This window comes from Lethenteron reissneri, chromosome 8 (assembly GCF_015708825.2).
Source record: "Lethenteron reissneri isolate LAM-NWPU_2019-01 chromosome 8, ASM1570882v1, whole genome shotgun sequence".
In the NCBI taxonomy this organism is placed as follows: Eukaryota; Metazoa; Chordata; class Hyperoartia; order Petromyzontiformes; family Petromyzontidae; genus Lethenteron; species Lethenteron reissneri.
In genome coordinates this window covers 2,331,414-2,356,529 of record NC_083786.1, presented here as the reverse complement: position 1 = coordinate 2,356,529, position 25,116 = coordinate 2,331,414, and the positions used below count along the sequence as shown (strand labels likewise).

The 25,116-nt window shown below is 45.8% G+C and overlaps 1 protein-coding gene across 8 annotated transcripts in view; it reads right to left on the bottom strand.

The window, feature by feature from the left end:
• Positions 1-25,116, bottom strand: part of LPGAT1 (lysophosphatidylglycerol acyltransferase 1) — an 81,306-nt gene that overhangs the window by 29,423 nt on the left and 26,767 nt on the right. For all 8 annotated transcript variants that reach the window (XM_061578487.1, XM_061578471.1, XM_061578466.1 and 5 more), the window contains exons 3-5: positions 13,394-13,619; positions 5,102-5,220; positions 3,011-3,106 (exon numbers count right to left, since the gene is read on the bottom strand). In XM_061578487.1, coding sequence (XP_061434471.1) covers positions 3,011-3,106; positions 5,102-5,220; positions 13,394-13,616 — 438 coding nt within the window. In that variant the 5' untranslated portion in view covers positions 13,617-13,619. The remainder of the gene's footprint in view (positions 1-3,010; positions 3,107-5,101; positions 5,221-13,393; positions 13,620-25,116) is intronic.

Here is a 25,116-nt window from a genome sequence, read left to right as displayed (position 1 = left end):
CTACCAGCTCCCTCCGCAGGAATGTGTTAATCATGCGATCTAACCTAAAAACCTCTATTATGGATAATACTGCAACCGTTTGACACAAAAGTAAAGTTTAAAAGGAAGAGTTTGTGATTGTCATGGGCTACTGTAGAACAGTAAGGAGTAAGTAAACAATATTTTTGCAATGAGGTGAAAGTTACATCATGGGCTCCACCATTATCTCAATGCCAATGTTTGTCCATACAATCAGAGTAATTACGTTGCGATGTCATCTCATTTAGGGTATCTCGATTAGTTGAACGCGTTTTTAGAAAATGTACTGTTGAGAAAATAAACAATTCAAAGTTTGGACTTATATTAAGTAGAAAGTTGAAGATGGATTTTATACAATAGCAATTTGGCAAGGATTAGTGTATGGCACCGAGTTGCTCGAAAAAAGTCACAAGTCCTTTTTTACACGGTTTTATTTAACTCACTCTGTCTGTTGTTGTCGTATCCTCAAATCTTGTAACTCAATTTTAACCCACTTCCCAATGCGGTATCGACTGCAAACTTGGTATACTTATGTCATACTGATGACAATGCTATAATCTATCATTAAAAAAAAAAAAGTATTTTAAAACATTCATTTTGATATGTTATGTTTCGGCTTGGGTCTAATTGTCCACGCTCATGGCAAGCCTTCGGCCACTTCCTGGAGTCGTGGAGTTCTGCCATTACTAGTACGGTACATTTCATTAAAGCGTGTTTAAAAAAAAAGTATTTTTAAATACTACTTTTTTTTCCCTACTCAAATGAGGATTGAAGAGATTCTTATCGCCTCTTTAAAGCCCCGAGCCAACTAGCAACACGAGAAGACATTAATAAAGAAACATCAATAAGGGTCGGATGATTCCCATAACCAACAATGTTTTCCGAAAACAATAAAACTTACACGTGGTGTCGGTGTGGTGTCAGTACCGGTGAGGTGTGGTGTCGGTTCCGGTGAGGTGACGGTACCAGTGAGGTGTGGTGTCGGTACCGGTGAGGTGTGGTGACGGTACCGGTGTGGTGTGGTGTCGGTACCAGTGCGGTGTCGGTACCGGTGTGGTGTCGGTACCGGTGCGGTGTGGTGTCGGTACCGGTGAGGTGACGGTACCTGTGAGGTGTAGTGACGGTACCGGTGCGGTGTGGTGTCGGTACCGGTGAGGTGACGGTACCTGTGAGGTGTGGTGACGGTACCGGTGAGGTGTGGTGTCGGTACCGGTGAGGTGACGGTACCGGTGAGGTGTGGTGTCGGTACCGGTGAGGTGTGGTGTCGGTACCGGTGAGGTGTGGTGACGGTACCGGTGAGGTGTGGTGTCGGTACCGGTGAGGTGTGGTGTCGGTACCGGTGAGGTGTGGTGTCAGTACCGGTGAGGAGTGGTGTCGGTACCGGTGAGGTGTGGTGACGGTACCGGTGAGGTGTGGTGTCGGTACCGGTGAGGTGTGGTGTCGGTACCGGTGAGGTGTGGTGTCGGTACCGGTGAGGTGTGGTGACGGTACCGGTGAGGTGTGGTGTCAGTACCGGTGAAAAGTGGTGTCGGTACCGGTGAGGTGTGGTGACGGTACCGGTGAGGTGTGGTGTCGGTACCGGTGAGGTGTGGTGTCGGTACCGGTGCGGTGTGGTGTCGGTACCGGTGAGGTGTGGTGTCGGTACCGGTGAGGTGTGGTGACGGTACCGGTGAGGTGTGGTGTCGGTACCGGTGAGGTGTGGTGTCGGTACCGGTGAGGTGTGGTGTCGGTACCGGTGCGGTGTGGTCTCGATACCGGTGCGGTGTGGTGTCGGTACCGGTAAGGTGTGGTGTCGGTACCGGTGAGGTGTGGTGTCAGTACCGGTGAGGTGTGGTGTCGGTACCGGTGCGGTGTGGTGTCGGTACCGATGAGGTGTGGTGACGGTACCGGTGAAGTGTGGTGACGGTACCGGTGAGGTGTGGTGTCGGTACCGGTGAGGTGTGGTGTCAGTACCGGTGAGGTGTGGTGTCGGTACCGGTGCGGTGTGGTGTCGGTACCGATGAGGTGTGGTGACGGTACCGGTGAAGTGTGGTGACGGTACCGGTGAGGTGTGGTGTCGGTACCTGTGAGGTGTGGTGACGGTACCGGTGAGGTGTGGTGTCGGTACCGGTGAGGTGACGGTACCGGTGAGGTGTGGTGTCGGTACCGGTGCGGTGTGGTGTCGGTACCGATGAGGTGTGGTGACGGTACCGGTGAAGTGTGGTGACGGTACCGGTGAGGTGTGGTGTCGGTACCGGTGAGGTGACGGTACCGGTGAGGTGTGGTGTCGGTACCGGTGAGGTGTGGTGTCAGTACCGGTGAGGTGTGGTGTCGGTAACGGTGCGGTGTGGTGTCGGTACTGGTGAGGTGTGGTGACGGTACCGGTGAAGTGTGGTGACGGTACCGGTGAGGTGTGGTGACGGTACCGGTGCGGTGTGGTGACGGTACCGGCGAGGTGTGGTGACGGTACCGGTGAAGTGTGGTGACGGTACCGGTGAGGTGTGTTGTCGGTACCGGTGAGGTGTGGTGACGGTACCGGTGAGGTGTGGTGTCAGTACCGGTGCGGTGTGGTGACGGTACCGGCGAGGTGTGGTGACGGTACCGGTGAAGTGTGGTGACGGTACCGGTGAGGTGTGGTGTCGGTACCGGTGAGGTGTGGTGACGGTACCGGTAAGGAGTGGTGACGGTACCGGTAAGGTGTGGTGATGGTACCGGTGCCGTGTGGTGACGGTACCGGTGAGGTGTGGTATCAGTACCAGTGCGGTGTGGTGACGGTACCGGTGAGGTGTGGTGACGGTACCGGTGAGGTGTGGTGTCAGTACCGGTGAGGTGTGGTGACGGTACCGGTGCGGTGTGGTGATGGTACCGGTGAGGTGTGGTGATGGTACCGGTGAGGTGTGGTGACGGTACCGGTGAGGTGTGGTGACAGTACCGGTGAGGTGTGGTGACGTTACTGGTGAGGTGTGGTGAAGGCGGATACATGCCGGTGTGCGCAGTGAGAATGCAGCCGTACCTGCTTGATGAAGAAATCCCCATGCACCCAAGACACCAATCCGAAGTTGGTGAACTTAAATATGTGCTCCATTACCCACATTATGTGCCTAATCGTCTGCAAGCACCCACACACACACAGACAAAGGAAAATTTAGTTGAATCTGAGCAAGCACAGAAATTATTTGCACATACAAAAACGAGATCTGTCTTTACAAGCAGAACTTCATGCCAAACCCATGCGCCCCCACCACCACCACCATCGTTATGTTTACACTGCACAGCAATCTTATTTACGTAAGATGTTTGTTTGCATGCTTGCACAATGTGTCACACACACAACCAGCAGACTCGGGGATGTTTGGTCGCTGCACGCATTTTTGTTAAGATTTATTTTATTTATTTGGAGGGTGGAATGCAAGTGGCTTTTTTTTCAATGTTCACCAACTGCGAGAAAAAACAACAATCTAGCCTCTCAAAGGGCATTAACTACCCTCCCCATCCCTTCCCAGATGCCTGGCCGCTGTGGAAGAACAGGCCAACTAAAATCTGGAGGGGCTCTCTATAAGCTGCTGGAAGGTGACACTGACGGCTGCTCTGTGCTTCCAGTGTTCAGAGGCCTGCTTAAGGTGCGGCTCCGGCTGCAGCACGCATACCACACACATGCCGGTGATGTGCACGTCTTCTTCGAACGCTGGGGAGCCGGAAAAGCCCTCTGTACCAGCGTGGACGCCACCCTTGTGTTCACCTTCTGAAGCGCTCGTTCGTCACCGTGGCGTGCGCGATGACCACCACCACCACGTGACTTTTCTTTTGTGTTGTGCGCGGTGCTTTTAGCGCCACAACGCGTCGATTTGTAGCGTTTATTTTTCATTCGTTTGCTGGTGACTTTGTGTATTTCATATCGAAATCGCTTCCAGTGCTTTTGCTGCTGGCGGCAATAAACGTTATATAAAAGTCAAAGTCTATAAGCTGCTGCTTCTAGTCAACGCCCTTCCGCCAACTCAGTGGCGTGAGCAAGCAATAGCAGCGGCTGCACCTCCACCATAACTGCTTTCTGAAAGAGAGTCGAGTTCCCTGATCACAGCGCCACTAATCCCTCGCTTTAATAACACTGGTCAACACACTTTTTCTGGCATAAGGTATTCCAACGGTTTTAAGGTAATTTCGGGGTGCTGATTCCAAATCTGGCATCAGCTTGTTTCTATCACATCTTTTGAAATATCAACCATTTCATTTTCAATAAAAACTGCAGAAGAAAAATATTAAATAAATGTGGATATCTACATAAAATGATATTATAAACACACTATTCTAAAAATACAGCACCATATTTTAACACCTAAAGCAGTCACTGACTCGCAACAACTTGCAATCATAAGTGACGGAGTTAATTTTGGGTAAAATCAATTAAAATGGGGTATGCCGATAGCATAAAAATTAGATGTGATAGAGCAAATCTGAGATCAGATTTGGAATCAGCACCCTGAAATTAGTCTAAAACAGCTGCAAAAGTCCAGGCCAGAAATGTTTTTGTTGTTGACCAGTGTAGTAATAATAACGTTCGACTTGTAACGCCCCACCACCGCACACCGTTCACTCGCACGCTCTCGTAGAGAGAGGACGACTCGGAGGCGCGAGGAGGAACCACGGACGAGCGGCGTGGCAGCCTCGAGACTTGCCGATCCCAACATGTGCCAAAGCACTGCGGCCCTCTACATATTAAGGTGTCACATCGGCAAATTCATGTGCTTTTACATGTGGAAGGAAACCGGAGCTCCCGGAGAGAACCCACAGGGGCGAGAGGGGGGAAACGCTCTATTCCGTGCAGACGGAACAGGTGGAACGCCACATTGTTTTGCTGCCCCCGCCTTCTCCCGACGATTCAGGGCATGGCGTCTCCTCGACGCCCCACGGCAAAGGGAGTTCGACAAACATCCGTGCGGCGATCCGCCACGACCCTCGCTGCCTCCGCAACGCCGTACTACAGGCAGCCACCCGCGTACGTAGGCACCGCCATGCCCGGCTACGCGAAGATGCCTCGGAGCGGGGGGATTCTTGACGAGAAATTCGCGAAAAGTCGCTCAAACGCGCGAGCTGCGAGTTTACTTACGGTCCCTTTGTCTTGCAGGCACATCATGAGGGTGCAGATGTCGCCCGTCGACTGGTGGTTCACCATGACGAGCGCCTGGTCCTCGGCAATGGCAGCCACGTCCGCGCCCCACTCCACCACTGCCGAGCACACAAAGACAAAGATTTACCCCCCATGGAGCCTTTAACACGCCGTTGGGGCAAGCACTGTTAAGCGAGCACCGATGAAGGCCGGCACGGCACACAAGGGGGTGGGTGACCAGCACCATGTTTGTTTGTTGTAGTACAGAGTTAGACTGATGGCCTTAATCTAAGTTGTCTTGTGATTGTAGTTGGTTGTTTGACTTGCATCCCACTAGGATTTTTGCACACAACGTTGGTGTACAGTGATTTTTTTCTGCAATATTTTGCTGTCTTTTTTTGGATTTTCTGTTTGCACTTAGTCACATATTCACTTTAAGATGTCTTTTGTTCATGTTTTAGTTTTTTGTTTGTTGCGGTTGCACCCGATTCAAGAGCCGAATGGCTCAGAGGGCTATACCTAATAAATGAACTTGAACCATGCCCGGCCGCCTTTGTCTCCCCTAGTGCTGACTTTACACATCGCACGAGGTCGTCATTTGAGACTGAGTTGACACTATGGGAGGCCCAGGCCCGATTCAAATATTCGCACATTGTTATACAGGCAGTCCTCTACTTACGATGGAGATGCGTTACGACGACCCCATCGTAAGTCAAAAATATCGTAAGTCGAAGATGGCCTAGCCTACCCAGGAGTCTTAAAGAATGGTGATAATTTAGCAAAACAGAGCAATTTACAGTACCGTACTATACAAACTATATACTGTATGTAAGTAAAAAAAACAAGGTAAATTCTCAGCCCACCTATATGAACTGCAATTTAATATAAATGCGGGAGATGTGGACATCCCGGCAGCATCCCAACGTACAGCATCGTACCTCGTACGCTGCTGCGTTTTTCTGCCGCGCGAAATTTTTTATATTTAACAATTTTGTCGTATCGCTATCGCCATCGTAAGATCGAAATATCGTAAGTCGGACCATCGTAACTCGGGGACTATCTGTATTCGTCAAAGTGCACTAACCACCGCACTACTGCTCCCCACAGAAATGCAGCCACACACGCGTACACCGTTGGTCAATGCAGGCAGTAGCAGCAACAGGTTCAGAGGTTAGGCTTCTCTGAAGCAACAAATAACACGACAAAATTAAGGTAGTTGTAGAGAATCTAAGTCATAAAATAAATACGCAGACAATACGCCCACATCATATATCAACCAGACAGCCTTTTAAAACCCATATCAAACAGAGAGGGTTCTTGCCTATGAACATGTGACAGTTCACCCGCCTAGACTCAAGTCAGCCTGACTGCTGATGAGACACTCTTTGTTGAAACTGCTCCAGAGTTTGCTTGATTTGAACAAATGCTGCTGAAATTATACATTGCCAGAAAGGCAGTGACTGTGGCTGATGGGATTTGTGAAAAAGTACCAATAAAAAAAACATGCTCTCAATCCTCTTTTCACCAGTTGAGCCGATATTATCTACCGCTATCCTCACACACCTTCCACACGACCAAAACATTGCAATGATATCGGCCTCAATTTCACCTCTAAATGGTTTTACAAACAATTTACCATTCAAGCGTTCGGCTTCATGCTAGACTTGAACTGCGCTCTTCATCGCCACAATTTATAGAAATGGCCACGGTTTATATTAACACAGCCTATAGACCGTAGCCTTTCCACACCTCCGATTGACTATGTACGGCGCGAAAGAAGTTCAACATACATACACTTATCGCTGCACAATAGCGAGTGGTTTTTCTTCTACGTCTACCTTCTCAATGAGTCCCCAGTGCTGCGTTTGCACTGCACTGAGCACACAGAAAAATGTTGTGCAGTTATTATCTTAGACCATCAGGATGCTCCTGTGGTGTTAACGGTCAGCACACTGGAATTGCAATCCAGAGGTCAGCGGTTCAATTTCCCGGCAGGGGCAGCTGAAAAAAATTGTTAAAAGTTGCTTAATTCCACCGCCACATTCTGTCCAACGGGCAGTATAAATTATCAGCAGGCTGCATGTGGTGGGGTAAGTGTGGGGAACACCCACCTCTCCCAAAACGTCTACCCAGCGAGGAAGAAGAGGCCAAGTTACCCTGAAGTTGAGACTCTTCCACAGGCAGTGGTGCAAGCAAAAACATTGCAGGGCTGCACCACCAAGCGACGTATAAAAACATAATCTCATCACTGCAACTGAGAGCTTGCTTTATCTTGTGACAGTCTCCAAGGATCCGAACCCAAACCCTCACCGGTGCTGGCTCAGTCCCCTAATAATCCCTGTGACACAGACTCCAATCCCCTACTATCCCCGTGACACAGACTCCAATCCCCTACTATCCCCGTGACACAGACTCCAATCCCCTACTATCCCACGTGACACAGACTTCAATCCCCAACTATCCCTGTGACACAGACTCCAATCCCCTACTATCCCCTATGACACAGACTCCAATCCCCTACTATCCCCGTGACACAGACTCCAATCCCCTACTATCCCCCGTGACACAAACTTCAATCCCCTACTATCCCCCGTGACACAGACTCCAGCCCCCTACTATCCCACGTGACACAGACTCCAATCCCCTACTATCCCTGTGACACAGACTCCAATCCCCTACTATCCCACGTGACACAGACTCCAATCCCCTACTATCCCCCGTGACACAAACTTCAATCCCCTACTATCCCCCGTGACACAGACTCCAGCCCCCTACTATCCCACGTGACACAGACTCCAATCCCCTACTATCCCTGTGACACAGACTCCAATCCCCTACTATCCCACGTGACACAGACTCCAATCCCCTACTATCCCCCGTGACACAAACTTCAATCCCCTACTATCCCCCATGACACAGACTCCAATCCCCTACTATCCCACGTGACACAGACTCCAATCCCCTACTATCCCTGTGACACACTTCAATCCCCTACTATCCCACGTGACACAGACTCCAGCCCCCTACTATCCCACGTGACACAGACTCCAATCCCCTACTATCCCTGTGACACAGACTTCAATCCCCTACTATCCCACGTGACACAGACTTCAATCCCCTACTATCCCACGTGACACAGACTCCAGCCCCCTACTATCCCTGTGACACAGACTCCAATCCCCTACTATCCCACGTGACACAGGCTTCAATCCCCTACTATCCCTATGACACAGACCTCAATCCCCTACTATCCCCGTGACACAGACTCCAATCCCCTACTATCCCCGTGACACAGACTCCAATCCCCTACTATCCCTGTGACACAGACTCCAATCCCCTACTATCCCTGTGACACAGACTCCAATCCCATACTATCCCCGTGACACAGACCTCAATCCCATACTATCCCCGTGACACAGACCTCAATCCCCTACTATCCCACGTGACACAAACTTCAGTCAGCTGAGCCACATGACCACTGACTGATTTTTCAGTATTTTCCCACCAGACAGGCAGCAGATTCATTTTCTCGAGGGAGCACAAAACAGTCGACTTCCATAGCCCAGAGGTTAAACATCAGTTGATATATCACAAGAAGAATAAACATTTCACTTATTATTCCGCTCTCGCTGTCGTTCAATAGGCATGCGGACCACTGCTGTGAATGTGGCTCTGCGAAAGTCAAATTTAGTTTCGACATTTTTACGAAATTAAAATAGAAGGCATAACCTCGTCTGTATTGATGGTCTGCACGTTATACGATTGCCTCTTTTTATTCCATTACATAAATGAAACACGTTTCAGAGAAGCTAACATAAAATCATACACTTCTCCACGTGTGACTCAACAACAGGCCCGTGGAATTTACATTTAAACAGCCAAAACACACACCGCTTATATTGACACATTAAACAAAAGGCTGCTCCAACAACAAGACAGAGTACCGAAAACATTAAAAATTTGATGTGCATTTATTATTCCTTTTTTTGCCGAAGCAACCAAAATGATGGCATTGCCTGACGTCAAAATAATATCGGCATCATCGCCGCTCACATTTTATCACTACTAAAAACACTTCCTTCACAAAAAATAAATGGTCAACCACCATTGGAACCTCATTTGCCAGTAGCAAAATATGATAATTGTTTTTTTGCCCTTTTATCTGGCAACAAAACTGACACCTTTTTTTTTACAAGGAGTCATGTTTGCATTGACCACAATACCTGCAGTCGAAATGCAAACAAAAAACACAACTCTGATAATTTATGCACTGTCCTTGAAATTGATTGGTCCACACCCGAGACAGCTTTCTTTAGAGCCTAGTCTCACATGGTGTTGGACCAGATGACGCCAAAAGGCGCACTAGTAGTTGCCAGATAAAAGGGTAAAAAAACAATTATCAGAAATGGTCAAATTTACTGTTTTCTCCAGATTACGAGAGCCCGGGAAAGTGAGCTTTAAAACTATTTTACCCGTAAGATTGACGACCGCGATAAAATGACCACAGCGGTGCAATTAATTCGACTGAAAATGTTTTCAACAACTTTTTTTAAAAGGACATACATATTTGCCATCTTTTTTGGATTAATTAGTTGGCATTAAACACTGGACGTTGCTAACATTCCAATTACACTAATGTGAGTCTCTAGTTTTTCACGGAATTACATTGCTGTTTCAGACTAGGTGCCCACAAATTGGGACCCCCCCCCCCCCCCGAGGCAATCGAAAATAGAAACGGACTGATACTGATGGCCATCATGCAGCATTGGCCCACCAGACTCAATGGCACTTTCCCCACCACGCATGCTCCGGTGAAAAGGCAGGTACGGTATTTATAAACATCGGACTCTTTCGCCAAATAGGGCAGGGTCAAGGACTTTCCTTTCCCTGCGTGGCCATGCAGAATAAAAATATTTATTTATATTGGAGAAATCCGATGAGCTATGAAGCTCTGTTCATGCCGCATCACCGGTTCTACAAAGTGAGCATGAAACTGTCGCGTGCGTGGCTCGTGCGCACAGACGAGACGGTGCCTTTGCTGGGCGGTCGTCCTGGTACATACGAATGCTGAACTTCTTCCGCACCCTACGTAGACAATCGTGCTAATCGGAGGTGCGGTTATGGAATTTTACCCGCCTCTTAAATCACATTTCTTTTCCCAAAACTGAACTTTTCCTTGGTAAAAATAAATTATATTCTTCTATTTAAAGTTTTCGTGACTGCAGGGATTCATCTTCTTGGTTCCTTCGGTAAAGTCACGTAGAAGGGAAATAATAAAATAATTAAAATTATTATTAAAATAATGCTTTATTTTTATTATTTTATTATTTCCCTTCTACGTGACTTTACCGAAAGAACCAAGAAGATATATTATTCTAACCAAGAGGACCAACGTCCTCATTTCTTTTCTCACCTGACATTTCTCAAGCTTTGGGAAATAGGTAAGAATTGTCCTCAACAGATAACTTAATCCTTCCCCCTCACATCTTTATACAGGGACTCCTCGACTTACAAGCATTCAACTTGCAAACTTTCAGAGATACGAATAAACCTGTCCATATGTTCAGTTGCCTGTTCGGATCGAGATTCGTAAGTTAAACCGCCGCGCAATAGATGGCAGTGGTGGCATCTACATCTGCAGAACGTGAACAACCAGTGGAATCTACATCTGCAGAACATGAGGAACCAATGGCATCTACATCTGCAGAACGTGAAGAACTAGTGGCATCTACATCTGCAGAACGTGAAGAACCAGTGGAATCTACATCTGCAGAACATGAGGAACCAATGGCATCTACATCTGCAGAATGAGAAGGCACCAGTGGCATCTACATCTGCAGAACATGAAGAACCAGTGGCATCTACATCTACAGAAGATTAATCAACTCTTAAAGCGATTCCCCATGTTTAGTGTACATGGCTGTACAACATGTTTGGAATCGACAGGAGTAAAGTTGGACTTACGAACAAATCCAGTGACGAACAAACCTCTGCAACCTAACTCGTTCGTAAGAAGAGGAGTCCCTGTATCAGTCACAGACAATGACTGACGAACATTCCTTTATAGATTTGAAGTTTTCGTGACTGCAAAGATCCATACTTTGGTTCTTTCGGTAAAGTCACGTAGGTGAAAAAATACAATTAAAATAAATAAATTAAATCACGACGTTTCGGGCGCAGCACAAGCGCCCGTCATCAGGTGGGACAACCACAGCAAGAAAACAATTGTCGTGATTAATTTATTTACTTTTATTTTATTTGTTCACCTACGTGACTTTACCGAAAGAACCAAAGAGTATGGAAACATTCCTTTATTATTTATTTACTCCCAATTGCGTTGTTTTGTCATATTCTGGAGTAGATTTTCAATTGCATTAGTTCATTTCCATTGTCAACATTAAGCACATTTCTAAATTGCGTGTTTCTTAAAATTCCCCTAAAACTAAATGGAACGGAAAACATTTAATGCTTTTTGTGATATTACTCATTTATAAGCTTTTTGTCTCCATCAACCATTACCCTCTGCCCATCCAGAAGCAAGCAGAAGGCAGTAACCAGGAGGAATAAAGGAATGGACTCAAATAATTATGATGATGTGCTGTACACACTCGGTTTGCCAAACAAATATCCCCTTATATTTATCACTACATGTATTCAATCCGGAGGTTCCGAAATCCTCGATTCTTGGGTCGTAAAGAAAGACACCACGTGATGCTGACACAGAGTCAATGCAATTGGTATGCCTGGCAATGGGATTGGTGTTGGTTGCCTGGATTTAGATACTGATGTGCCCGATGCTGATGTCTTATTTCCTTTACCAGCAGACAGTTTCAGCACATCACAGGAGCTATCAATGCACCCGTGGCTGTTTTAAGGATTATATTTTTGATCCAGTTGGGAACAGTACACAGACGTCCTATCGCTCACCGAGCTTCCTCTTTAAAACGTTATCATTTCACATTGTTCCCAAATATTTGACACAAACAGCAACGCAACGGGGAAAAAAGGGTGCAAAGTTGTACACATGTGCAAGTCGCCATGGCAATTTGTGGCCGGTAGCGTTCTCCGTGGCAGCCCATGAATTGTTAATCATAAAGTCCACAAATACATCCTGGCAGATACATCTCTGCCAACTGTGTCACCCAGTTAATCGAATGATAGTTGGCACGGCAGTCAGAAAATTTAACGTAATAGAAAGGGATATGATGTTGGTTGAAGGATTGGAAAAAATGATACATAGGGTTTTGTACTTTTCTCGTGTTAGGTTTCGATTAAATAATTATTTATTCTTCTCACCGATCACTGCCGCTCTCAACTCGGGATGTCTAATGTCCTAATTTTGTACGATCGGGCGTGCAAAGCCCTCAACTACGACAACCCCAAAGTGCAGCAGCACTCTATACATCTGGGTGCCCAGCCCAAGAAAACCATACAAAATAAAATTAGAAAAGTGGTTCCACCCCCACCAGGAGCTCAAACCGTAATTGCTAAAGTTTAACACGTAACAGGAGTAGTAATGCTTTCACAACTAATATCATCCATAAGAAGCTTTTTTGGGTTAGATTGTGTAAATATAAATCTGTTGTTAAACCCACCACCACCCGACACAGCCAATTATTAATGTTTATCACGTAAACAGCGTATTCACAGTCGTCACATTTGCAGGCTGTAACCCACTCATCCTTACGACGATGAGGGCGACTGCACGTATATATGTACGCTGAAGTTCTTTCGCACTGTCAACGGGGGTGGGGGGGGGGCGACGACGACACACACAACAAACTAAACGCAACAACAAGCAGATCTCAAGAAATTCGTTTTTTTCATTTGTGAATGCGACAAGGTTGATCGTCGACAATTGTGGTGGCGTCAGCGATGAAGTGGCTCGTGGGCCTCGGTTACAGCCTCCAAATGTGACAACTGTGAATACGCAATCAAGAAGCAAATTTCGCATTCAACCAAAATTACTGGAAAGAAAACTGAAATTGTTTCGCGGATTCAAAGTCAACAATCGCCGACAGGCAGTGGTCGCTGTGCACGGCCACGTTTGAATGGATACCCGCAGAGATAACGTGTCCAGTCGAGGTTTATTTTGTTTAAAAAAATCTACGAATAAACTGTCACGCGTTAAAAAATATATTGAATTAAGATGCCCAGTCTGGCTTATCAGACAATTCTCTTCTGTGGGTTGGTTGGTTGGTTGTGGTCCAACATTGACAGTCTCATGCCATCCCAAAGGATGACTCCAAGCAGGCACGAGCAGTGGCTCATCTCGCCGACCGACCCACCCACCTGTGTATCCAGCCACCCAGCCCCAGGAGGCCACGATGGCGAGGAGCCACTTGAACATGACGCCCTCGAGCTCCCAAAAGAGGCGCGGGCGGCACAGGCGCAGAGGCAGCAGCGCCAGCAGGTAGAGCAGGTAGGATGGGATGGCCACCAGGTTGTTGATCACCATGATGCCAAAGCGCAGGCACATCTTCAGCAGCAACCACGTGTAGCTGAGCAGTGCCATCCCCTGCGGAGGCACGGACGGCGTTGTCGTTCATCGTCGAGCGAGGGGGACATTTCGGAGGCAGAGCAATGTTACGGCCTCACGTCAGTTCTCTGCTGTCACCCCCCTCCCCCGATGTGGAACTCTATCCCTTTGCACATCCGCAACATCGAATGATACGCTTTGGTTTTATCGGTAAAGTCACGTAGGTAAAAAAATAAAAAATGAAAACTATTTTTTCATCTTCTTGGTTCTTTCGGTAAAGTCACGTAGAAGGGAAATAATAAAATAATAAAAATAAAACATAATAAAATAATTCTCACGACGTTTCGGCCACAACGCAAGTAGCCGTCCTCAGGTGAAGAACAGGTCTGTCGGAAAGACAGCAAGCAGCCGTCCTCTTCACCTGAGGACGGCTGCTTGCGTTGTGGCCGAAACTTCGTGCAAATTATTTGATTATGTTTTATTTTTATTATTTTATTATTTCCCTTCTACGTTACTTTACCGAAAGAACCAAGAAGATGAATCCCTGCAGTCACGAAAGCTATAAATCGAAACTATTTTTTCACCTAGGTGACTTTACCAAAAAATAAAAGAGTATGGATCCTTGCAGGCACGAAAACTTCAAATCTAGAAACATCGAATGACTTTCAATAAACATCTAAAGGCCTCCTCTATCTGTCTGGGTCAGGGCTTTCGAGCGGTCCTGAGGCTTGGCTCCACACCTCGGAGTTATTGACGTGTCATTATTATTATTGACTGGCCGCCGTGCTTTAGAGTTCAGTGTCCAATGTGTAGTTGCAGTACCGTACAAAATACAAATAAACACAATCATGATAAACAAGTGCTATCAGCCAATCTTATTATTTCACTTTTAATTAAACACAGGTGCACGATGATTTGATGAATTGTGAAGATTCTTGTAACTTAAAGAATTACCTTTTGACTTAAAGCTTTCGTGACGACAGGAATTTATATTTTCTTGGTTCTTTCGGTAAAGTCACGTAGAAGGGAAATAATAAAATAATAAAAATTAAACATAATAAAATAATTCTCACGACGTTTCGGCCACAACGCAAGCAGCCGTCCTCAGGTGAAGACCAGGTCTGTCGGGGAGACAGCGTCTGAATGAAACACCACCACGCTTGGAGCATATATTTAAGCTGGGTTGGAACGGGGAGGAGGTGGGCGGGGGGTTTCAAAGTCATATTATGCCCGTGCATTATGCAGGATTAGCACCTCCTACGCATTCCACAAGTAGTACTAATCACATACCTGCATTTCCCATAAATATGCAAAATTCCTCTTGATATGCAAATTATTTTGTCAAGGCGCCCTTCCCCCCTTCCAACCCAGCTTAATGATGACAATAGCTTGTGTTGTGATGGAAACGTCATCGTTTTTAGCTAACTTGATATTTATTATTTTAATTCATATGAACCTATCTACGTCACTTTATCGAAAGACCCAAAGAATATTCAAACAATGTTCACCAACTGCAAATACTGTAATGAATTGCTGCATGCACGACTTGATGGGTGTATTGTAGCGATGCTTCAACACATGCCTACTAAGATGTGAAGCAGACAGGTGCCGGCTTTTGCTAACAATCTGCTGTTGAAAACCTGCGAAAACGGCTTTGGAAAGCTCGCAACCAGCATAGATTCACCCTGTAAAGTAAATTCATAAACCAGTGTGTAAAATATGTATTTTACAAGTACAGTCACACCTCGGTCTACGACCGCTTTGGAATACGTCGAGTTTGGTACACGTCGTGTTTTGACGAGGAAAAAATGTCTTGGGATACGACGTCTTGCTTGGGATACGACGCGCTTGCTAGAACTTGTATGGGTCGGGATGAGTCACCGCGTACCCGCCGCGTAGACTCCGTTCACGACTCCTCCTCTTCCTCACCACCATCCTCGTAGGCCATCAACTCCTCTCAGAAAGGTAAAGTGACGTCACATTTTATTTTATTTAAATTTATTTAAATTTATTTATGCATTTATTTTTTTACGTATGCATTTTAGTAATAAGTAGTGTCTAAATTATCTTATACAACCCCATTAATGTATAATATGCCATATAAAATATAATTTCTTACATTCTGGAACGGATTATTTCCTTTCCCTTTATTTCTTATGGGAAAAATCCGTTTGGTTTTCATCATTTTCGGTATAAGTCCTCCTACCTTCTGGAACGAATTAACGACGTATACCGAGGTGCCACTGCACTTGAAAAGTCAACTCCCCAATGTACGAATGTAAAGCAACAACTTAACAAATACTGTACGACAAAAATAACTCTCCAAATTCAGATAACTTAAATGTTTACTATCAACGTATAAAATATAATGTCCATGTATGCGTGCTTAATGTGTTTCCTATTGCATAAAATGAGCCAGTTTAACAATGGAGTGTTCCCTGAAACATTAGCACGGTTGTCTATGTACGGTGCGAAAAAAGTTCTTCAACATACAAAACAAAATAAAGATCCCCCATATAGCCTAAACAGACTGTTGGGCCAAGTACTGTTAACGAACACCTATGAAGGCCGGCATGGCACACGAGGGGGTGGGTGGTCAACACCATGCCCGACCGCCTTTGTCTCTCCAGTGGAAATGTTTACACAACGCACTGGGTACTCATTTGAGGCTGAGTCAACCTAGGGTAGGCCCAGGACCGGTTCAGATAATAGTCACTGGTGTTGGCCGTGAGCCGGGAGTAAGATTCAGGTTGTCAGATTAATTAATAGTACAGTGTTGCTAAACACTCTTCCACTGCTTCCTCTTCTGCCGATCATCATAAGAAATTCCACAGAAACTTTCCAGATGCCCTGTATGTACCATTCAGAAAGCCTCTCTCTGTTTTATTCAAACACAGACATCACAATGAAGCAGAAAACATTGTTCAACCAAGTACAGAAAATGCCAGGGCGGGTATGGATTCTCACAGCTGCTCTTGCGTACGCGTCCAATACAAACCTTTATCACTGCGCGCGCTGTGCAATGTATGATGAACGCAAGGACAGGAAGTGACTGGCACAATTCACTTCCTTCTGCTAAACTGGCACAGTTATTGTTGAGACATAACCCCAATTTCTTTGCCCCCACACACACATCACAATGTACGCAAAAAGGCACACACGAATACAAAAAGACAAAGGTACGGATCCCCATATAGCCTTCAACAGACTGTTAGGGCAAGTGGTGTTATCGAGCGGATCTTAAAGCCGATACAGCAGCACATGATTACATTGCGTGGCCAACATTACACCCGGCTGGCTGCCTTTATATGCCCAATTCTGACGTTTCCATTTCACACTGGGTACTTATTTAAGGATAATTTAAGGCTGAGTCAAACTTAGGGAGGCACAGTAAGAGTTCCAATACCACTGCTTTTTGACGTGGCCAGGAATCAAACCTAAGGCCATGTGAAGTGTTGATGGCCTGCTTGCAGAAAGGTCACGGGACAGACCCAGGTGCCATGGGTATCACAGTACGCAAACTATTACACTATTACACCACCACTCCTCAAATACAAAAGATACACGCACGCACACGCACACACACGTGAAAGAGCTGATTGTAATTGTTATCCTCAAGTTGACCGTTTGTTAAGGAGTGAGAAATTTTCGAGGAAAAGTAAATGCCCCAGTGTATTTCCCCTGGTCACACTTGTGCATTAAGCAAATGTACATTACACGCACTGGGGGTGGATGGGCCGGGTATCTAATTTCCAAAAAATATTCATTGGTTTTTTCGGTAAAGTCACGTATGTAGAAATAAAAAAAAATTTAACTAAATAAAGTTCAACTAAAATAAATCACGACGTTTCAAACGCAACACAAGCGATCATCGTCAGGTGGAAATGGGGTAAAACACACAGCGAGGGAACGCACAGGGAGACATCACGCAACTAGCACATAGAGAACGGTAAACTGCACGGAGGCAAATACAAGAAGAAGATGAGAGACGAGAACTCAACAAACCTTAAAAACACAATGTGATGCAAAACCAGTCGGCCAACAACACAGTTAGACACTAACCTGGTTGACCACGTATTTCAAAAGACTGCTAAATTTCGTGTTCATCTTCTGGGCTGAACATACCAACGTAGACAAGAGTGAACAGATATGAGGGACAAGGTAGCAGAGATACATACACAGAGAAGAACATCCAGGGAAAGATGCTTTGGGCAGCACAGAGGGACAACCAGAGTAACACCACACCAAGAGACATACACACGTGGAGAGGCACACACAGAAAGACGCCTGGAGGGATAACGTACAGGGACTTACAGAGGCTGTAGAGTATAGTCATCTCTGCAGTCACGAAAGCTTCAATTGTATTCCAAAAAATACGTTGCAAAAATAAAGAGCAGCTAAAGAAGCAGATCTCGGTGTTCATTATTGGAGAGATAATTTTTTTCATGTTTTCCAACCGAGGGTTTATTGAGATAAATGTAACTCATTCTCACAGTCGACTTAAGAGAAGGGGCAGGAGAATGAATCGTCGCAGCACAAACGGTTTGGGGATGTCACGCGACTCCAATCTTCAGTCACTGCACCAAATTTGCAAAACAAATCACGGGACGCAAAGACACCCCCAACAATAATGGGACAGGGCTCTCTCTGTGCCGTCCTGAATCTCTCAGCGTTGGCCTGCTGCTGCCTCTTAACCAGTTGAGCGCACACAGTGTGCGATGTATAAGCAGGGAGAGAAATAACCGAGGTGGATATTTCCTTCAGCTGAACCGGTACGATTATTTGCAGTGGCCAAGTATAACATTTCTTAACAAGGGAGGAACTCAAACCCAAAATTAATTGTTTTCATATTCCGTGCGTATGCGGGCTGAACATCAAACCCACTGTAGGGCCTTTCAAGTGGTATTGAATTCAAAGTTCTTTAGTTAAACAAGGAAGAAGAATCATGCATGCGCACGGTTTATGCAACACCCTTTCCAATGTGTGTATGCCCTCGCACGTAATCAGTCAGGGAACACGACATCGTGGTTCAGGTCACGCAATGACGTGACATCACGTGTCGTGTGTTTTTGTGTTTGTTCAGGTTCCTTTACTCCACTGCTGCTTTGGAGTAAAGCAACCTGAACCTGTTGGAACTCCAACCGCAACGATCGGTGCTTTCATGTCCCGACAAAAAAACATGATATCTCTTGCGCCCATCATGTCTGGTGTGGTTCTCTGCCATCCATGCTTTGGCTGTCGCCGAACTAAGGCGCGTCATCAACATCGCATCGATTGACCGACGTGATCGCCTGAAGACGGCAATGTGGGTCGTTTTGGCGCTGGGTTTTTTTTTATCACCAAGCTTTGGCAACCCCTTTCATAAATTTGCACGGTTTTCCTAAGGGTAAGTATCCCCCGTTGGATTATTACAACCAGAGAACATGTTATAAGTCTGGTGGAATGAAAGAATCAATGATTGAGTTGTGCCGGCATCAGAAGCATTTGCCATGACCACTTCTCAAGCTTGACATGGCATATAACCACACGCCTCATCCCACATCACCACCATCAACAGCGTGCCATTATCGTTATTGCTTTGGGAAATATGTTTTCTCAGTCAAAGGGCTTCAAGCACCATCTCGTCAAGAATGGCGAAAGGCAGCCTACCTGCATGGCGGAGATGTGTCGATACGAAAGCGTGTTCTTTAAAATGTCTAATTATTATTATCAATGACGAATTCTTCACGCTGTTGTAACGAGCGCACGCATTTTTTGACGCCGCGTCCTTCAGGATCTGATGTCGCAGACTGATGCAGGCTGGCTCAGAACAGCCTCTTGTACGGACGGAGTGCGTGATTGTGCAACGATAAGCAAGCAGCTGACGCCCGAGCCGTGGGATGGGGAGGAATCTGAACCGGTGCTAAAGGCCACCACGGTGGCACAGCTTGGCAACCGGTGCGCTATTTATACTGCGGGTTGCTCGGCGCACCGAAGGAGTGGCATCTCAACGGCGACACAGGAGATGAGTGCTGGATACAGCAGTCATATTTGCAAATGTGATTTGTAACTTTGATCCTTGCTACTCGCCGTGTATCGATTGTTCAATGTCAATGTGCCATTTTTATTGAGGGGCCAATGCTGTATTGCTGTTATCTTGGTGTGGCCTGGGACTGTCTTGTTGTTTTTGCTGCCTTGCCTAAGTTTGATGAATCAGACGTATACAGTACATTTATTTCACTTATTTTTAGTCACTTGCTGACCATTTTTTTCTATTTTGCTCTCCTACCGTGCGTTTTTTTTTGTATTGTTTTGCTGTTGTAACTCGCTGACCCCGTGCCCATAAAGAGCTTCATAGCTCATCGGATTCCACCTCCTGCAGTCTAAATAAAGATTCTGATTCTGGTGGCAGACCACACTATGCCCTGTAGGTTGAGACTCAAAACGCAAATAACTGAGAGGAAGTATGAGGTTACAGGGTGTGGCAACCAATTTTTAAACATCTATTGCAATATGAAGGTTTAGAACTGGTGAATGTATTTAGTTAAGCTTACACATTTAAAGAGTATATTTTTTGGGATGTCCTTACACTGGAACATTTTTTTTTCATATCGACGAAAGAATAAAATCTGCAAGTTGCAGGGTGGGGTACCATTGACCGGTGAATCTCGGAACGCGCAAGCAGTCAGCGTTAATTTTAGAGAGGCGTAGCGCCAAACTGTGCACGCGCCCTCCCGCATGGCCTTGTGGGAGCCTTGATACGTCTTCCGACCTGAAGACGTACCGATAGTAATCAAATGTTTTCTTCTGATTCCATTCTGATGATGTACGTGTACATCCACGTGTACATCATCAGTACGTCATCAGAATGGGAAAGCTTTCATGTACTAGTTGGTGCAGAAAGAAAATGTTAATATTTTACACGACAGTACAATAAGTCCTCGTTTAACGCGGTAGATGTGTTCCTAAAAAAAATTGCCGCGTTAAGAGAAAACGCGTTCGTCTACAAAATTCCCCCGTGAATAATGTAACAGTAAAGTTTGGCGAGTTACAATGTACTACTAATCACACGCAGTGAGATGGCGGGTCAAATAACTGAGGCTACGCCGCCGCATTATTGCATCATTCCGCGTACTATATCACCATACCGCTCATCCGCGCAGCTTAAGAAAGTAGTTTGGCATCGACTGCCCAAGAAACCGTGTTATAACGGTGTGCCTTCTTGCGTTCCGCGTGTTCCCTAATGGAACAACCGCGTTAGAGGGAAAACACATCGTGCGAACCACCGCTCGTTCAGCAGGAACTTCCCCCTTAAGCAGAGGTAAAGGTACGGACCTGCAGTGTCTTGCTCACAGCACTGATCAAGTGCCATGTTTATTTTACTTAACCGGGCGAAGAACTCAAGAGAGCAGGATGAGCCCCAGTTTCAAGGGAGACCAAAACGACAGAACGAAAAGTAAACGGGATAAAGGATGGAAATTGCGCGAACGATAATCGGAAACAAAAAAACTACTGCGTCGCAAATAAAATGTGAAAACAATGCACAAACGCAAGTCAGTGTTAAATCATAGATTGCCAGCGGCGCAAATTGGCTCGGGCAGATTGATGGTGGAAGGAGTTCACGAGAGAAATTTCTAAAGAGCCCCTATGGAGGTGATTTCACCTACTCTTTCATGCTGGAAGAGGTGGAAGTAACCCGCACTTTACCCCACCACGTGCAACTTGCCGATCGACTCACTCTGGTGAACCCAAGGGCGCCACGGTAGCGAGATGTTCAATACCCTGCCTGGTATACAGGAGGTCGTGGGTTCGATCCCAACCCTGACGCCTGTATATTTGGAGTTTGCATGTCTCTCTCCCCGTGGTCGCGTGGATTTTTCTCCAGGTTTTTCCCTCAACATTTAGAATAAACGTGCGTTCAGAGTATTTGGCTGCTATAAATTTCCACGTGATAAGCCACTTCGTTGAGCTATCGTTTGTGATGGCCAGGTTGCTTCTGAAAAAGAGCTACATAACTCAGTGGGCCTTACCGGGTAAAATAAAAATTATGTTTTTAGTACTGCAGGGTGGATAGAGGCGATGTGGGGGGAGGGGGGGGTTCATGAAACTTGCACCGTCGCTTCAACCGCCGCACCGGGGAGAAAGAATCAAAGCGGTGACCTACACATTGCCAGCGTGCCACCCGTTAAGACTACGGCAGCACCCCTACTATAGTAGAGCACACGTTACCGTGCTTACGCGACCAATATTACCCATAACAGAGGTTTTTCGGTTAGATCGCGATCCAACCCGAAAATCTTTACGATGAAAACACTTTTACGTCAATTGCACAAAGACATTGAATATAACGTAAGGGGTGATCGCTTTCACATACCACTCTTATGTGTGTAAGAAAAACTAAATTATCCTGATAAGCAAAACACAACGTATGTATCTTGAACAAATTTTTCTCCGTACATAGCCAACCGTGCTAATCGGACGTATGGGGGGTGGTCAACAAACTAAACTAAAAAAGCAGTTCTAAAGAAATTAGTTTTTAAATTAGATTTAAAAGTGCATAGCTCCAGTGACTTCCGAACATCAGAAGGAAGATCATTCCAGACGGCCGCACAATGCACGGTCATCCAAAAGCCGCTGTGAGGATGACCAGAGTGTTTGCGTGCTGGTGTCTGTATAGTGTAATGGATATCACATTAGTAACAACGAAAGCACTTGATGCTACGGACACTAATGTGTCACAGAAATCTGAAAAAAACCTGCCATGTGTCTGCCAGCATGACTGTGTGCAACAGCGAAAGCGATGCTACCACAGGGCACTGCACAGTGCAGCCTGCCCTCAAGAGATTCTAGACGCAGACACATCATGAGGATGCGTACGTGCTCATCGCACACTCGCGCATGGGGCACTGAAATGCACCTTGCTGACCCCTGCAATGAGAGAAGCTTTCAACACTGGCATTGCATTTGTGCTGATTTTCCATCGAAAGCTGTTACCATCAAACGCACGTCCATCGTCGCCTTCCCGTTCGTATTTTTTTGCAGAACTCCTCTTATCCGCGAGCCTACTGCCCACGAATTCCATTATCCACGGGAACAGTAGGGTCCATAAAAAAAAAACGAATGTTCTGGTTCAATTGCAATTATTTTTTTGTAAAAACTCTCCCCCACTAAATTGGGCGTCGCAATACTTTACAGCAAAAATTAAACGAAGGCAGTCCAACCCATAAAATCAGGACACGTATAAAAACATCAAAATCAGAGGACACACTCAAGGAAAAGCTAACAGCGGGTACTTTTCCCCCTGGACCGCTGCTGTTGCTGCTGTGTTCTCTCTCACTCGTCCGAAGTACCGTTCAGAATTTTTGGAATTTCATTCCGGTTTTTTGTCGTTGTTGTTGTAAAAATGTTCTCCACGGGCGAATGGGTGCTATAGCGAATCAGCGTTCTTCGGGGGATCGTGCTAAGCGAGGACTGCCCGTGCTGATGGGGCTGAATATATTTGTATTCAAATTCAGAGCCACCGAGTCGAGTTCCGATTCTACATGCATCGATTAAAAATATTTAAAAAATACTTTTAAAAAACACGCTTTTTTGAAATGTACTGTCCGAGCTGCCCCTCCCCCTGCCCCCTTCCCCCATCGCCCCTCCCCTCCTTCCACATCCCCCGCCCCTGGGCGTGGCTCCCCGCGGCTTGCCGTGACGTCAGGGACCACGTGGTGATTTACAGGCAACGTGAGTTGAGCGTGGACAATTAGAGCCGTAAAAAAGATCGTTTAAAAATATATGTTTATAATTTGTAATTATATAATATAGTCCTGTCATCAGTATGACATAAATATACCAAGTTTGCAGTCGATAGCACATTGGGAAGTTGGTAAAAATGGAGTTACAAGATTTGTTGAGGATACGACATCAGACGGAGTGAGTTAAATAAAAGCATGTAAAAAAAAATGCCCCCCAACAAGGCACGAAGACGTGTTAGTGTGATGGCCGTAATTGTTTTTTTGCATTCAACGGATTCACTTGGCTTACATCGTAGGAGAGTCTGTAAATACAGCAGCATTTTTTTTTTACATGCCACATTCCTGTCGAGACCATAGGTGGAAATCGGTTCAGTTTGCTTGCTTAAACAAATACTTCTTGATATCGATCTGGAAAGCCAATAGGCTCATGGAGACTCACTGGAATTCTGCTTATATATTGGCTTTCATGTTGGGTAAAAGTCACTGGCATGAAAACAACGTGGCTGCAATTTGTTCTCCGGGGACAAATTTCTCGGCGCATTTTTATTCCACGCCGGGTATTGTGCGCAACATACATTCCGATTATATTCTTGCGCTCGGCAATTTTCTTCCAGAGCTAAATACATTCAGATGAAGACCCAGTTCATGTCATTGCTTTTGCAAATGTAATTACAAAAGACAAATATTGCAGGAGTATGATATACGATTAAGTCCAGAGTACAAGTGTGATATGGAGTCGATGACTGCCCCCACCTGCCCGCTTGGCATGTGATGCCCTATAACACAGGTTTATTGTATTTGCCTCGAAAAAGCATGTAAAGACAAACATCACAAGCGCCACAACATTTTATGCTGGCGTACCTTGGCCAGTCGACAGAGGATAAATTAATCTTCTTGGTTCTTTCGGTAAAGTCACGTAGAAGGGAGGCAGTAAAATAATAAAAATAAAACATAATAAAATAATTCTCACGACGTTTCGGCCACAACGCAAGCAGCCGTCTTCAGGTGAAGACCAGGTTTGTCTCCCCGACAGACCTGGTCTCAATTGGAATTATACATAGCAAGTATGGCCCCCTACTGGCAGACTAATTCACCGAGTCACTCCTGCAAATTAGCCCCATCCTTGTCTCTTGAGTTCTCGCCTAGTTAAAGAAATACAGACCTGGTCTTCAGCTGAAGATGGCTGCTTGCGTTGTAGCCGAAACGTCGTGATAATTATTTTATTATGTTTAATTTTTATTATTTGATTACCTCCCTTCTACGTGACTTTACCAAAAGAACCAAGAAGATGAATCCCTGCAGTCACGAAAGATTTAAATCGAGAGGATAAATTGTAAGAAGATGCTTCTTTTTTCTTTCACCTATCACTGTGTTCAGCCGCTTGGCATCACGCACACTTTAAGCGACGCATTTTCAAAAAGCCATCGTTTTCATGTGGAGAACTTAGATCTCTACGGGGGATGCTGGAGGTAACTCGATCACGTCAGATTGAATCATGAAAGGCCCACACAGCTCTTCATGGGCGGTCACGTGGCCTGGAGATGGCGCGTTTGCCGCTCCTTGTGGAGGTTGGCAGTTCGAATACATCGGCTGCGCTGATTAATACTGCCGGTGTGTTATAACCATGATACTATGACATGCCGTCTGCGTCATTCACTGTGGACGTTAATGATCCCTTGACGTAACGTCTTTTATGCAACTTTCAACATCACTTGACGTAACGTCAACATTCCTTGCCGTTTGCAAGAGCAGGCCATTGTGTGCTGATGTCAAGGGTCAACCTTAGCCAACTTTGAAAATTTGCACGCAAATCA